The sequence below is a fragment of the Mastigoproctus giganteus genome, chromosome 1 (genome assembly GCF_048544385.1).
Source record: "Mastigoproctus giganteus isolate SK-2022 chromosome 1, ASM4854438v1, whole genome shotgun sequence".
Taxonomy (NCBI): domain Eukaryota; kingdom Metazoa; phylum Arthropoda; class Arachnida; order Uropygi; family Thelyphonidae; genus Mastigoproctus; species Mastigoproctus giganteus.
In genome coordinates, this window is record NC_143575.1 from 93,873,881 (window position 1) to 93,889,181 (window position 15,301).

The 15,301-nt window shown below is 36.3% G+C and overlaps 1 protein-coding gene across 1 annotated transcript in view; it reads right to left on the reverse strand.

Moving 5' to 3' along the window:
• LOC150090997 (integrin alpha-PS2-like) overlaps positions 1 to 15,301 on the reverse strand; it is a 366,306-nt gene that overhangs the window by 293,748 nt on the left and 57,257 nt on the right. Inside the window, exon 4 of the mRNA XM_090381009.1 lies at positions 15,165 to 15,285. Coding sequence (XP_090237135.1) covers positions 15,165 to 15,285 — 121 coding nt within the window. The remainder of the gene's footprint in view (positions 1 to 15,164; positions 15,286 to 15,301) is intronic.

Sequence of the window (15,301 nt, forward strand, 5' to 3'; positions counted from 1 at the left end):
CTGCACCATATGTACTCTGTGATGAAATGCAGAACTACTGCACAGCCAGAAAAAGTGTAATGTCTGGTTAATGTAGTATTGTGCTTTGTTCTGTTGTTGTGTCTGGCTGCTTGGCCGCGGGGCCCCTATTGGATTCCAAATTACAAATCTCTGACAGGGAATATCGGAACGGACATATGCACAAATACCACCTTTGAGGCGAAAGAAATAATACAGCGAATAATTTGGGAACTGAGATGAGCAGTAGTTGAATCAACTGATAACTGAGATTCTGTCAGAAAAAAGTACATGGGGTTTGGCAGACTGTGGAAATGGATATCTTTGAGATTAGAATTGAGACCACGTATATTTGTGAAATGAACTAGAAAGTGTTTGGGAGGTTTAGATCTTTTCGCAGATAAGCATACTCTATTAGTTTTACAATTCATGGTGTATTCAATACTAAGAAAAAGTGGATTGGACCCGATATATGAAGTAATGAAATTTTTGGATATGGTTTACACATGGTAAGAATATACCCAGATCCTTGATATAACGTGGCCTCGGTCCCCCCCTCCCCCCGCACACACACTACTCTGACTCCCTCCAGTCACTATCTGGCAGAGTAGAGGTAGCATGATTATACACTAGTTGATCTGGAAGCCTTCTAAAGAGTTACCAATAGGTTCTGTCCAGCGTACTAACTAGCGGCCGGCCTGCGAACACCGTTTTCGAGCTGTAACCTCAAAATGTAAGGAAGATTGGCTCTAGCCATGATGCTTATTATAACCTCAAAATTCCTCAGTCATACTGCATGATGAAGAGATGGGGAAGGGTTGACCGGAACTTAGCTCTGGAGACTAAACACGTTTCCACCTCTTCAAGCCTACAATAATTATTGGTCATAAAGTTTGTCTCTCACATTTTCTAAACTATTTTAAAAATAAAACCGGCCTCAGCTTCTAAGTGGAACGAAGGGTAATTAAATCCTCTCCTCTCCAGTTATGCCACTATTGAACAGGCCAATTAAGTATGATATCGTCTCCTTCATGGTCTTGGAATCAGTTCCGATTCATCTGTGCATTGTGATATGGCATATTATCCCGTTGGAAATAATCGTTACTAAACGGATAAATTGTGAGTATGAAATTATACACCTGATTAACAATAATGTTATGTAGGCTGTAGTATTCGGATTTTAATCCAGCAGTACCATAAAACCTAATCAAACAAAGAAAAAGCTTTCCACACCATCATTCTTTCACCACTTGCGGTGCGCGTTCAGAATTCCAACGATTTTGTTGGTTGAAGCTTGAGAAGAAAATACCATTTTTTTTTTATTATTGTTGTCTTAGAAGTGAACAGTGTTATTTTTGTTTCCCCAAATATATATTAAGAAACTAAGGTATATTGTGTATTCGGCGATCGGTTTATTCCCTTTTTTGTAAGAAGAAATGAAATTCTTGGGAATTAAAAACCTTTCGCTCTCGCCGAGACCGATTAACTCAGCCACATTGTGGAAAAAAACCGACCTAGGTTCCTCGCGTCTTTGACAGGATTCGAACGCAGTTTTTTTCACAAGTTATGGAAGGACGGTGATTATAATCATTGTGCTACCGAGAGAGGGCGTGTGATTCAGCCTACTTGATCATTTTTTTAAAAATTTCTATTTATTTATTTCATTTTAACAGTTAAGTTTTAAAGTGCCGGAATTAATTATCAATAAACTCGTATAAAAATTAATATTTACACTTATTTTGTGTGATTACATTTAAAGGAAATTCCTTCTGCTATTAAAAATACACTGATAATATGGGCTAATTTTACAAATACTGTAATATTATAATTGCAATGTTAATATAAACCTTTTTAAGGTTACATGGAATTTGTTTTTATTTCACTGTGCTGAAAATAAAGAGCAACTGTATTTAGAAAGCTATTTAACTTTACAGCAATGAGTGTAGATGCCTGGTACCAGTTCACTGAAATAGGCCCACGGAGAGAGAGAGAGAGAGAGAGAGAGATTTTACGGTACATTAAAAACCGATATTTTTAGCTACCAAATAATCCAGAGTCAAGGCTAGTCAAGGAATATAAATGCTTCCGAAACGTTTCATAGCAACACGACGATAATTAAAAAAAAACTAAAAAAAAAAACGAAACCTATTTTCTAACTTGCTTAGGGCTAGATAAAGGGACTTAAAATGCCAAAAACACTGTTCAGTAATAAAAAAATCTGCAACAGTTGGTACACATCATCAAAAAATCATAATTACATATTAATACATTGATAATTTGGTCTACTTCAAAATGAAAAGCGCTCAAAAGACCTTAACTGTAACATTAGACTGACGCCCTTAGCATTTAGTTTGAGTGTTAAAATGAAAAGTGCAAAATTTATCTTTAAGGCTAAAAAGGGGTTTAGGGCTGAAAGCCTTTAAGCCTTTAATTTATCTTTACGTATTAATAGTTAAATATCTTACAGAGAGGTTCTGATAATATTCATTTTGGTAACTAATACAAGTATTAAAGCGAGTGTTTCGCTAATATGAGACACCTAACAAAATTCTGCGTCTATGTGTGTGTGTGTGTGTGTGAGGGGTAATGAACTAATAAATAAAATTTTGCAAGGGAAGTAGAGAAGGCGAATATTGTGATTGACAGAAGAAAGCCATAAAGAAGTTCACTGGAAAAACCAGTGATAAAGGAATAACTTGTTGACCTTTATATCATTAACCTTGATGTTCTTTTATTCTTTGACAAGCCCATGCATTTGATATAATATTTTTTTTCCATTTCTCATCACTACTGAGCTTCCTGCCAAATCCCCTTAATGACCAAAGACACCTGACCTTAGAAACGTCCCATAAACACGCGAGTGTCACGGACCCTACGCTATTTCCTCTTTTTAGTGTCACCGCACACAGATATAAAAATACGAGTCGATTTTTTTCCTCCTTCAGGACTCCCCCATCGCATGTGTGTATGCGCTGATTAGCTTACAGTGACTTGAGAAGGTAACGAAGAGCTTCATCGGAGTTGACATTGGCGACAATCGTTTCGACTACACTTTATGAGGGATGACATTAATGCGAAAAAATACGTCTAATAGGCATGAAATAGTGTAGCGAAAGTATAAATAAATAAATTTCTGTTTATTGTCATTACGTCCGAGGACAGAAGAGTTCACACACTCAATTTGTAACTGTATACATATGGAATTAAGGACAATCAGGATTTTATCTTATTCATTTATTTATTTTTGGCGCTATAATCCACAATGGGCCATGCAATTTTCGTAACGGGGTACGGGTTCGAACCCGTCGTCTCCTTACGTGTGGCTACGCAACACTGGATTAAGTACAAAGCAGGGTGTTATGAGTTCATCATAAAAAGAAAAGCAAAATGATCATCGTTGATTATTATATCATAATGAAACATTAATTTATAAGCAACAAATTCTAACTTTATAGAAAGTTCATTGCAGGTACCACTCATTGCGCAGTAGATATTATTATTATCTCTCCTGTTCTCCTAATAGGTTTTTTTATTCTCATTCTGCAGCTGGTACTGGTGCAAGGGGGGGGGGGGTAGAGTGGTTGTATGCTCGGTTACTATTATTGGCCGAGGAACTCTCTGACTATCCTACAGCTGTTCAGGATCGCGGCTTTCTGCGGTTCCATGTAAGTGTTCTCTCCGAGGCCTATTACTGATAGGTTCTTATGGGGATCTTTAGCACCATGCTGGTGGTTGACCTGGTGATTGGCTTGGTCATTACTTGTTTCATATGCCACATTTCTTTGACTCCTTTCTTTGTCTGCGTACTTCCCGATCTTTTCCTCGTAGGTTTTCTGGAAGTTGCTTCTGTTGGCACCGCTATGTCTCTCATTTCCTTCATGTCGGTGATGGTCATGTCTGGTTTGTTGCTCATGATCATCTTGTTCGTTGTTATGGCGCGGTGCCTCAGTATAGTTTTTGAGCATGGGTCTCTAGTACGGCCTGGGGTTCGTACTTGTAATATGCTTTACACTTATTTTGTAATATGGTACACTTTCTATAATCAACTGGTAATTTTGCGATAGCTTCTCATGTGTTATCCTGGCGACCTAGTCATGTCTATGAGAATACTTCGCCTGGGCCTGGATAATACTCCTGCATCTTGCGGTGATGTGCTGATTGTTTCTAGGACCTGGTGGCATTGTCGACATGTGTCAGCTGTCATTATTATTAGTGACAAAGGATGCAAGGAAACAAGCTTATACAGCATCAGCCAAAAAAAAAAAAAAAAAAAAACAGCACTTCCTACATCGCTGTCCATCCCCTCTAATAATTATCCTAGTCCTTTGAATTTATTCAAACTGCTCATTTCCACAAGAACAGATGGAAGGGAAGTTTGTTCCATCAATCAATCGTCCTCTGGCTAAAGACAAATTTCAGCACATCAGACCTGCAACCATCCTTCCTCAATTTGAATTTATGCTCTCTCATGTATGTAGACTTGAGAAAGAAGGAAAGATTACATTAGCATTGAGCTTATTAAATCCAGTCAAGGCCATAAAACTCTTTTTCCAGACGCGGCAACTTGCAACTCTCCAAAATACTGTATGTCCTTTATTTCACTCTATAATATTTTAAGTCCTGTAAACTTATTCAGTTTAAAACAAAGAACTTGCGGCGATACTTCCAGTGATCAATGCGCAATCTTAAGCAGTCCATAGTGTCATCATGGTGACCGGACAGCTTGAAGTTATTTCGATATTACGTTACTCTTTTTTACAATAAACGTTTAGGGAGCAAAAGTTTCGTTGTTATTGATTATATTTAAGAACACTTTAACATCAACAAGAACTTATTTTCGTTCAAATGAGTTTTTCGTTTATGCTGGAACATCTGTTCTATGGTTAGAACAGATATTGAATTGTGTTGTTCGATCTTTTTGACGCCGTGGGTTTGTTTTAAGCTTGTAAAAGGACTTAGCGGTAACATAGCATCAAACGGATGAGCCACGACTTATATATTAGTTATATTTAACAATTTTCCGACTTCTATAGATTGCAAAAGAAGCTTATGGAAACACCGTGGTGCGGCGTTGGATGGCCACGTTTCAGATAAGTTACTTTTATCCTCAATCATAGCCATCAGTATTAACGGTGGGTGCAACAAAATGAGTTATAAGACTTGACTTTGATGATATGATAAGTAAACTAATTCTCTTTAATATTACGTATTTGTATCTCAGAGTAATAGTTAATAAGCGAGCTTTAGTACACCCAATAGATTACTTCAATTAACAACATGGGAAAACAGAACACAGTAGATGATGCTAGTAATATCATTAGTCATCTGAACAGTATAGTGGTTCACCATTCGTTTGGAAAGGTGTCTAATCAAATCCTGTAGCTGCAGGAATTTCTTATGACGTCTTTTTCACACAAGGCTGTAATTAGCTAATCTCTGGTGGATACAGGAGTTTTCTGAGGCAAATATTGAGAACTTTCCAGCCCGCTAGACGTACAAATCTGATTGTGAACGCATCCTTACAGAGGCAACACACCTCAATCATTGCAGGAGCGATACATCAAGGACTGGGGGAGGGAAGGAGATACAACTACAAGAAATGTTTATTATTATTGTAATACCATTATATCAATGCTATAGTTCCATCAAAATTTAACTTAGGTTTAAAATAGAATTGAACTTTTAATAAAGACATGAAGGATATAAAAATAGTTGAACATTTAACTATGCATGTGCAATTTCTCTAGGCATAATATATCCAGAAGTTAATTTTTGTAAAGCAGTACATTAATAAACCTCATTAGGATATTTTTTCATTATTAAAAGAAGCTGTTAATATAAAAAAGTAATAATAATGAACGTTTTTAACAATTTCCTGGGATGAGATGTTTGTGACAAGCTGTCATAACAAAGTTTTTAGTTCTCTTCTGGGTGCTCCTCACGAGTTAACCCTCTAAAATTACACGCTCGCTGGTGAAAATCCCGTGAGGGAGGAGGGTAGTGTTATTTGAGAATATCATACTCCACCGGAAGCTTAGTCAGTATCTGGCACATGGTAAAGCGAGGGGATTACACAAAGAGGGAACAGTAGAGAAACTCCACGCTCCACACGCACAACTTTATCAGCTCATCTTTGTGTCAAATCAAGCTGTTTTCTCTACACTCTTCCTTGTCATTGTTTGTCATCACTTTTTTAAGAGATACTAGCTTCGTGCAACACAAAAATTCCACTGCAGCTGATACGCGACAGACCCAGTAAACAAATACAGTTGTCTCTGAGTCAATCAGGAGTTATGCGTCTAGACTAATGCAATTCAAGAAGAGAAATGCGATAAGTTGGCTGTCATGTGTATTGGTTGTTCTCGTTCCCAAGAGTTTTGTCTAATGGTGAAACTCAGCGGGATACAACTAGGTTTTAGTTATTCAAAGAGATATTCTCAAAACGTTTGTGTAGATATTAATGAGTTTTGATAAAGAAAGCAGTAAAAATCCCTCTCATACTCCAATTGTTACTTATTTACTAATAATGCTAAATTTAATTTTTAGTGCAACAAGCTTTCGACACAAGAAAATGCCCGTATTTTGGGATGTTGGAAAGTTCTGTAACTCATAATTAAGTCTGGGGAAGCAGCATGCAGAGCCGCGTATAGACTTTTACGCATCTGGATGAAAACAAGAAATAAAAATATCGTCCTTTCTTCCTCCCTAAATATGAAAAGGTCTGTAGTCATTTTGTTCCCTCCCTCAAACATGCATTGGTTTCTGTATCAGCTCTCAGGTGTGCTGTTGATGTTAATACCTGAATGCCGCCGCTACCAATATTAACAAGGCCCCACTACTAATTTTATTAATTTATTAGTAAAGAAATTAATCCCGAAAAATTAGAAATTAATTTGAAATCAAATTATAAATTAATTATAAAAGTTAGAACTTTTTTCGAAGTATGTATATTAATATTTATGCCATTATTCATACTGTGATTTAAACTATACTTAGGCTCTCATCGTTGGGTAAGCAGGCACTATAAAGACCTGAACAACTTCAACGATGAGAGATATTCACCAGATATATAACCGAGAACCTTAGAGTTACACAGCAAATTCTTTAGTAGAGTACCTTTGGTGGAATAATCTCAGCGAACATTTTTCCATCCACTTTGGAGCCATTTCTATCAAAGCATCCTAATTCTGTCATATGCTACATAGATGTCTTTGCATACAAGAGGATTGTAAATAAAATGAGTTGCTTCAAGTTGCTAATGAGTTGCTTCAAGGAGAAGTACGTATATTAATATTTATGCCATTATCCATACTGCGATTCCAACTCTATTTAGCGTCTCATCGTTGGATAAGCAGGAACTATAAAGGTCTGAACAACTTCAACTATAAGAGATATTCACCAGATATATAATATGCAAGATGATATGGTATAAGAAAACTAAAAAACAAAAAAAAAAGGACAAAATGTCTCTTGCCACGAGAGCTACAGAACATTAGTGTAGGGCAAAGCGTCATTTTGTACATAGCAATGAGCAGCCTGCGTTTGCTTCTAAATGCATCAGTCACATATAAATAAAAACATTTTCTGTTTACACTCTGGGATTATCATATAAGGTCAGAGCAGTTCAGAAGATAGAGGAAATAGAAGAACATCTTCGTATTTAGTAGTCACGTTAATTTGATGTCATGCAGTACCTCCGCAAATAGGGTCGAAACTGCAGTATGGATAATGGCATATTAGAAAAATATACTAGCATTATCATACATAGAATTATCAAAATATTAGAATTAGTATTTTAACGGCTAAATGATGCAAGGAAGAAATTTTCTGCGTCTGTCAGAAAAAAACAGGGGGGAAATTTCTATCATTCATACCTTTCCCGTCATCAAAAAGCGTTGAACTTTACCAAACTCTCCGCCTGAATCACTGTAGCAGGAGAATCATTTCGGTTTTGTACAACGCGCTGCCCGAAAGAAACTTGGTGAGATCCTCACATGAGACCCTCTGTCCCTCTTCAAAATTTTGTATTTGTGCCGCCTGGTTCTTTTCCCTTCTAAAAAATATACCTCCCTTGTTCATTCTGCTTATTCCCTTCAGGACCTTATATACGTCTATCAGGTGCCCCCTCCACCCAAAAAGATGCCTAGTTTCCAAACTTTTTAGTCCGCACCTTCTGAGCCGTTCTTCGTATGAACATCGATTAGCACCCTTTATTAATCTGATTGCTCGTCTTTGAATATTTTCTAGAAACTCTGCCAATCTTCAGATGTGATCCCGGGAATTGAACACAATATTCTAAATTCGGTCTCACTATCATCTTATGTAAATGGACAAAGGCATTATTTTCTCTATATGCGAAGGTCCTGCAGACAGGGAGTCCCAAAAAAAAAAAAAAAAATTGTATATACACTTTGATTGTTAATAACTTCTATGTTTATTTTCATAAATTCAGTTTTATAATTTTATAATGAGAAAAAATATATGCATTAACGCAAGTGTTCAAATTGTTCTCCATTCTCATCCAGGCATTGTTGACATCGTCGATAAACTGAATTACATAAATCACATATGATAACTCTTGATATTGCTGCACATTCTGCTTCAATAGCTTGCCGTAATTCAGCGATCGTTGCTTGCTTTGTGGCATAAACTTTATCTTTGAGGTATCCCCCATAAATAAAAATCCAATAGCGTTAAATCTGGAGAATTCGGAGGGAACTAAACACTGCCTCTTCATTCAATCCATCTGTTTGGGAAAGTTTCATCCAGATCAGCCCTAACATTGCAATGAAAATGGGGAGGTGTCCCATCGTGTTGAAAATAAAATTCATTATCATCCTCAAATAGCTCACGATTGTATGGGACGATTGATTCCTGAAGTAAGTTGAGATAAACAGCACCAGTAACAGTTGCATCAAAAAAGAATGGTCCAATCAAACCCAAGGATGATAATCCACACCATTCTGTAATTCCCGGTAAATTCAAATATTGTTTCTCAGTAAAGTGTGGATTCTCGGTTGCCCAACACGAACAATTGTGGTGATTAATTGTACCATTCAACTTGAATGTTGCCTCATCACTCTAAACGATCTTATTTGCAAACAGAGCGTCCTCTGCAGATTTTCTAAAAAAAAAAAAAAACACTCGGAAAATTCAACCCTACGATCAGGTTCATCTTCGTTCAGGGCCTGCACTAATCTTGAAATGTACCTTTCCCATTTTGTTATGCACACTGGATTTAGGGAATGTTATTTCACGAGCAGCTTGTCGGGCAAATTTCCTTGGTGTTCGACGGAAAAGTTCCAGCACCTCTCGTGATCTCGTGGGGCTCGTGGATGTGCGAGGTCTTACTGATCGTTGCCTGTGTACATTTTGCACAGTGCCATCCGCTTCAAACTTATCACGAATACGCGAAATTGTGAGACGTTTTGGTGGTTCAGTGTGGCATTCGCTCCTAGACTATCTTTGGACTTTGATATTTTACGACTTCCAATACCACTTCAACACAAATTTCCGCTGTTCAAATGTAAGTCTGGCCTTCTCCATCATTACCACCAACTTGCAACTGAAAAAGAAAAAAGGTTACTGAGTTATGGGCTGATAAAGTGTGTATACATTTTTTTGGACACCGTGTTCCATTCTAGCCACTTGTTTACATTGCATAGAAAATTTAATTTCATGGCAGCTCTGTTCTGTTTCCTAGGCACAAAACCTTACATTTAAAAGCAATAAACTTCAGTTTCCATTTTTCAGACCATTTGTGCAACCGATATATTATTTTGAAGCAAAATGGCTTGGTTTTGGTCGTTAAACACCCTTCCCATCTTTCAATAAGTATAATTTAGTGGTGGATGTTACACATTTAATCAATACGTGATTAAATCTGCAACATCCGTGAATTTCCTGAGTTTTTCAGTAGAATATATTATACAGAATATCAAATAAGTATTAAATTTAGACAGACATATTTTCTTTCATTGAATATTATAAAATACTCCTTTTTATTAGATTCAATCATTTAAATGATCCCGCCATCACACGTCTAAATAATCATAGCCTTTTTTTTCTTAACTAGTAGCAATTGAGCACCGAGACACTTGCCACTAAAGCTCCGGGAAAGTTATAAATAGAACCTAATTTATAAGATAAATGGTATCAGATGGAGAGCCGGATAAGTGGAAGGCTAGGTTCGATGGAGCAGAAAGCGAAAGAACCTCTACCTACTTGCCACGATTTTTGAGTTAATAATAATGGTAAAAAAAAAAAAAAAACTCAAAGTTCACCTCCACCACAAAAAATGAGACACTATAAACAATTCTGAAATCGTTCAGCATATTTATAAATTCAGTTTTTATAAATACCTTCTATGAGCAATTTCCTTAACAGAAAGAATAATAATAAAAAAAAAGAAAGTTGAAGAGGAAGCGATTTTTCTTTTTGCTTAGATGACAGCGTTCTCTTTGAAGCCTCGCTGTCCCTAACTGATTATACAGCAGTAGTAGTTCACCCTGATGGGCTTCGATTTGCTTCTTCAGTTGGTTGATGTTAGTTGATATGAGTCCGTTACTTTTTCATGTTCAGTTCCGCAGTCACTGTGCTATTGTTTGTTCACTTTACAACAACCTATTTCTTCAAAAAAGAAAAAAAGCACTTACTTTTCTTTTTAATTTTGATTAAGATATGATGATCGGTAACTATAATATTAAAAAAATGATAAATTTAAAATTACAAATAATTATTTAATTTTCGAATTTTCTTAATTTCAATTCTTTTTCGTTGTTATTAATTATTATTTTTCCAATCTTTGGGATTTCAACCATCAGTTTAGAAGATGGATTTTCGAAAATTTTTCATGTGTTGTATCTGTGCCTGATTTTTCATTTTGTCATTCACTTTTCTTCATTTTCATTTCTTGTACTCACGAAAGATGCTTTATTTTATGTGAAAACATATTTGAACAAATTTAAACCGTTTAAATTTTTAAAATTGAACAGCTAGAACGGAAGTTATGAACGATGTAACTTTTTTATACTTACCCTACCAAATCAACGTTAGTGACTGAGTTAGCGTTATTTAGGAAGTGACGTCATTTGCATAATTTCCGTCTCGCATTTTCGATACCAATCGGTTTTACTTCAGTCTGAAAAATTTAGGAAGTGCCCCCAAAGATGTTTTCACGTAAAAAAAATCAGGTTATTAATTCTGTGAGAAAATACACACTATTTAATATGATCTGAGAAGGATTTACGTAGTAAATTTCTAATAAGTACATAAAATAAATCGACTTTTTCAACGTGCTGGTGTCGATCAGGAATTTGTAATTTCTTTCATCTTAGTGGGTAAGATGAAAGAAATCATCTTACGTCTTACTTGAGGTACTAATAAGCGTAGAAGTCAGTTTACCTGAAGTAATACAGTGTACTTCAGCTTCGTGATACTCGAATGACAGAATTCCTTTCACGATGCGATGGAGTACCTTGCAGCACGTACTTTTGCTTTTGAAACTGTTCAGGATCAGGAAATAAACAAATAAGAAAGTTTACACGTGGAAAATGTCTTTATTTTATTTACTTTCTGCTGAGCTGACCAATAAATGTTTTTTGGACTTCAAGGACAGGCTTTTGAATGATTCTATCTCTGAAATAATGACTCTGAAATCTCTTATGCACACCTTGATCCACTTCAAGTAAGTAGTGCATAATGCTGCATGCCCACCAACCTGCTGTATACGAAAATGGTTAACTGGTTAATCATTTGGCTGGACTGGTTCAAGTCTGAGTAACTACTAAATACGGTTAATGATTGTATTCATTGTCAAAAAAATTAATGTAAACTCCTCTGTCCTAGTGGTCTTGCCGGAGTATAAACACAAACATAATCAAATAATAATAACATCAGGAGAAAATTTATTTATTCAGAATATAATCTGTAACGTATAGATATTTCTGGCCGAAAAAATGCCTCATACAATAAAGTGGCACATGCCCACCAGTTTATTGTATAATACTTTACTTTTGTGGTAACAGAGACGTTACACAGGGCAGGGTGATCTTTCTTACTCTCTAACTTAATCCCGACGTAACAAATATACGTAATTGAGTAAAGCTCTTATTGGTCAGTTGCCGAAGAACCATTGCATTTTTTAGAAACTGATAAATGGAAGCGTTAATCGCTGACGTGTATCTGTTTATGTTAACATTAAAGTTAACAATGCATAATATGTACAGCTCATTTATATCCTCCCTGGCGAATCACCGAAAATAATATTTGGCACATTTTGCCAGGAATGGCTGACCAATTTTCTTTCAAAGCAACACCCAACTTCAGTCAACGTTAACTGGACAAACCATTCCACAGTGACTTAATGGGCTAAAGTCAATGTTCTTGACTGGTCAAGGCATTAGCAGATTGTTTTCCACTGTTGTACGACATTTATAGTAACGGACGTTATCCTGCTGGAAGAGATAAAAGAAACTTGTAGACACCCTTTGAGAAATGGGAGAGTTTAATGTTCAACATTTCGAGAAAGCCAGCCCCCACCTTGAGAAGATTGTATGAAAATAGGCCAAACTCAGAAAAGCATCTCAATTGGAATATCTGCATTTTATCCTGAAATGACATCGGGAACTGTTTATCAAATTCGAGAACTTCTTATACTGCCTTGTGGAATGTCCTATGAGGGTAGTAACCCGATGCGTTGTTCCTTATCGAACGCATCAACTATAATTTGTTCATACTCAATGGCTTTAAATTACGACAGAGAAGGATGTTATACGTGTTTGCTTGATAGAGGTAAACTTTTGAAAATATACGTTCAGCTTCATATGAAGACCAAAACGTGTTGGTTATTCTTCAACTGCTGCAATTTCTTCTGCTTGACCGATTGCAGCAATAACTTCCGTTGATCCTGCATTACGTTTCTCTAAACGGCCGTCTAGTTCGCTAAATCTTCAGCATTAAGTATTCCACTCAGGGATGCTAAGAGCAGAGATGAAATTGTTTCTTATCTAACATGCTTCTGGCACAAGATTAGGTGGTTCCCTAAAACAGCGGACGCATTAACAAATATGTCTCGCAGTTACTATTTCTCTACAACGCGCTATCCTTCCCTTAATGTCAGGCGGGGACTTATCTAATCTCTCCAAGAAGTTCAGCGCTACAGCGTGCGCTTCTGCAATTCTTGTTCGCGTCGGTGGCTCTCCAAGAAATGTGATAGGCTGTCTGAAAAATCGCTACGGCTATAGACGAGGTTATCATGTACTGTGGGTCAGCTTTGATTTTAACATTTCGTTACTATGTCAGCGATCACATATCAAAAGCAACAGATAGGAATTTAAATCGTGCTTCTAACAGGGCCATTTTCGAATAAGAAACCAATATAGCCGTTGACTGATACTTCATATAATGGTGGCACTTAAATTTTAGTGCTTCAGGAAAATCAAAAATGGCCACTTTACACAATTTAGAGTTTGCAATTACCGTTTTACGAATTTTGGTTACTTTCAGTGATAAAAAATATCTTTTACAAAGTGTTGTCAAGTTATCACATTTATAGATTAGTTTAAGAGTTCTGTAATAATTCTTCTACATATATTTTCCAGGGACGTAAAGGACGATGGGGGGTGCATCTTATTGTAATTGTTATTGTTTTTTTTTCTTGGATGAAAAACTCGAGTTTCTGGGATAAGAACTATGTAGCATTCGCCCGGGGCAGACTAACTGGGCCATGTAGCAAAGCCTATGAAAGTTCTTGCCGTCCGGATGAAAAGAATTTCTTAACTTCGGCCGGAACAGAAAACCTCGCACCATAATCAATCATTTATGCAATAGTCTGGAAATTGTCATCAAGAGGTATTGATATCTTGAATTCCATTCTTTAATGAGATTCTGGAGCTAATACAAAGAAAAAGGCAAACACGTTTATAATATTTCTTCATTTGGAGATCAGCAACACTTTTTTATTGGAACAGCAATACGTTTCAGCAAACGTCTTGTGTCAGTTGGAAATACACTCCTTGGAGCCTTCTTGTCATCTTGTAGTCAAAACTAACATTAAACTTCCGTTGGTGAAGGTCATTTATCAAACTGTCACACGTAACTCGCTTTTTTTTTTGTCATTTGTGTATCTATCTAGGGTACTGAATTTTGCTTTATACTCCCGATCATGTGACAACACGTGCAGGGCTAGTGGCGCCGCCTGCTGTATTTGGTGCATCAACTAGCAGTGAGCGAAACCTGAAACGTTAACCGACCCCATAGTGAAAATTTCATTGTGCTATTATTATTGAACCCATCAGAACAAATTAAAGAAGCTGAATATTCTGAAAAGTTACATCTCCACGTGCAACGATAGATAATTATTGAGAATAAATCTTATGGAAAATATTCTTAAGAGGTTATTCTGAAAATATTCTTATTTCGTAGAATTCTTGTTCTCCGAGAACCTTCTTTACTGACATCACTATCCATATATAATGGATGACTCATATATTTCTTTCTTTCCTTCCTTTTTTTTTTTTTTTAAATGAATTCTTTATGCGCTGCAACATGCGACAAGTTAAATATGAATGGTTTCTATTCATTATCTAATTGTTATTGTTTAATGTTTGCTCAATGGAGCAAACTATAGCAAAACTACAACCCATTACATATTTTATACTGCTGTTATTATATGGCAACAGTGGTAATAGCCCAAATACTTTATAGTCAATAGTCAATAGACTGTAGTTTTAGCATTATTAATTTCATATGGTTTAAGAGTGATTAATTCGACTTAACTGTTTGTATAATTTATAATTTCTGTTAGGATGGACGGTGGAGCTGTCTGATTAAATTGAACGAATGCATTGAGGGTCTTGCTGTAAACTGAGGGAAGGGGAGCGCTTCATCATAGAGTGTTAGGCATTCCTTGCATTTTTCTGTAAACGAATGCCATTTTTATTTTAAACATAATTCTTAATTTAAAAAACTATAGGTCCATTCTTTGTTTAGAAGTAAATTTTCTTTGCAAGCACTGTACTTAAAGGGAAGGACGGAAGGAATGCAATGCTGTAACAAGATGAACGTCATATATTATTATTACGACAGCTGATCTTCTCAAATGTCAGAGCGTGTCTGTTTGAAATTAAAGGGAAAAAAAAAGAAAAACTAATGTTACAACTACTTACATGTCCTGCAAGGGGAATATTCCTGGAAATCATTAAACGATCCACGAGCAACCCAGCACGTGCCTACAGGATCTCGTCGACGCAGGTTGGTGGAAAAATAAACATATCTCGGGGCACAGGCCTAGTAAAGAGAGAAA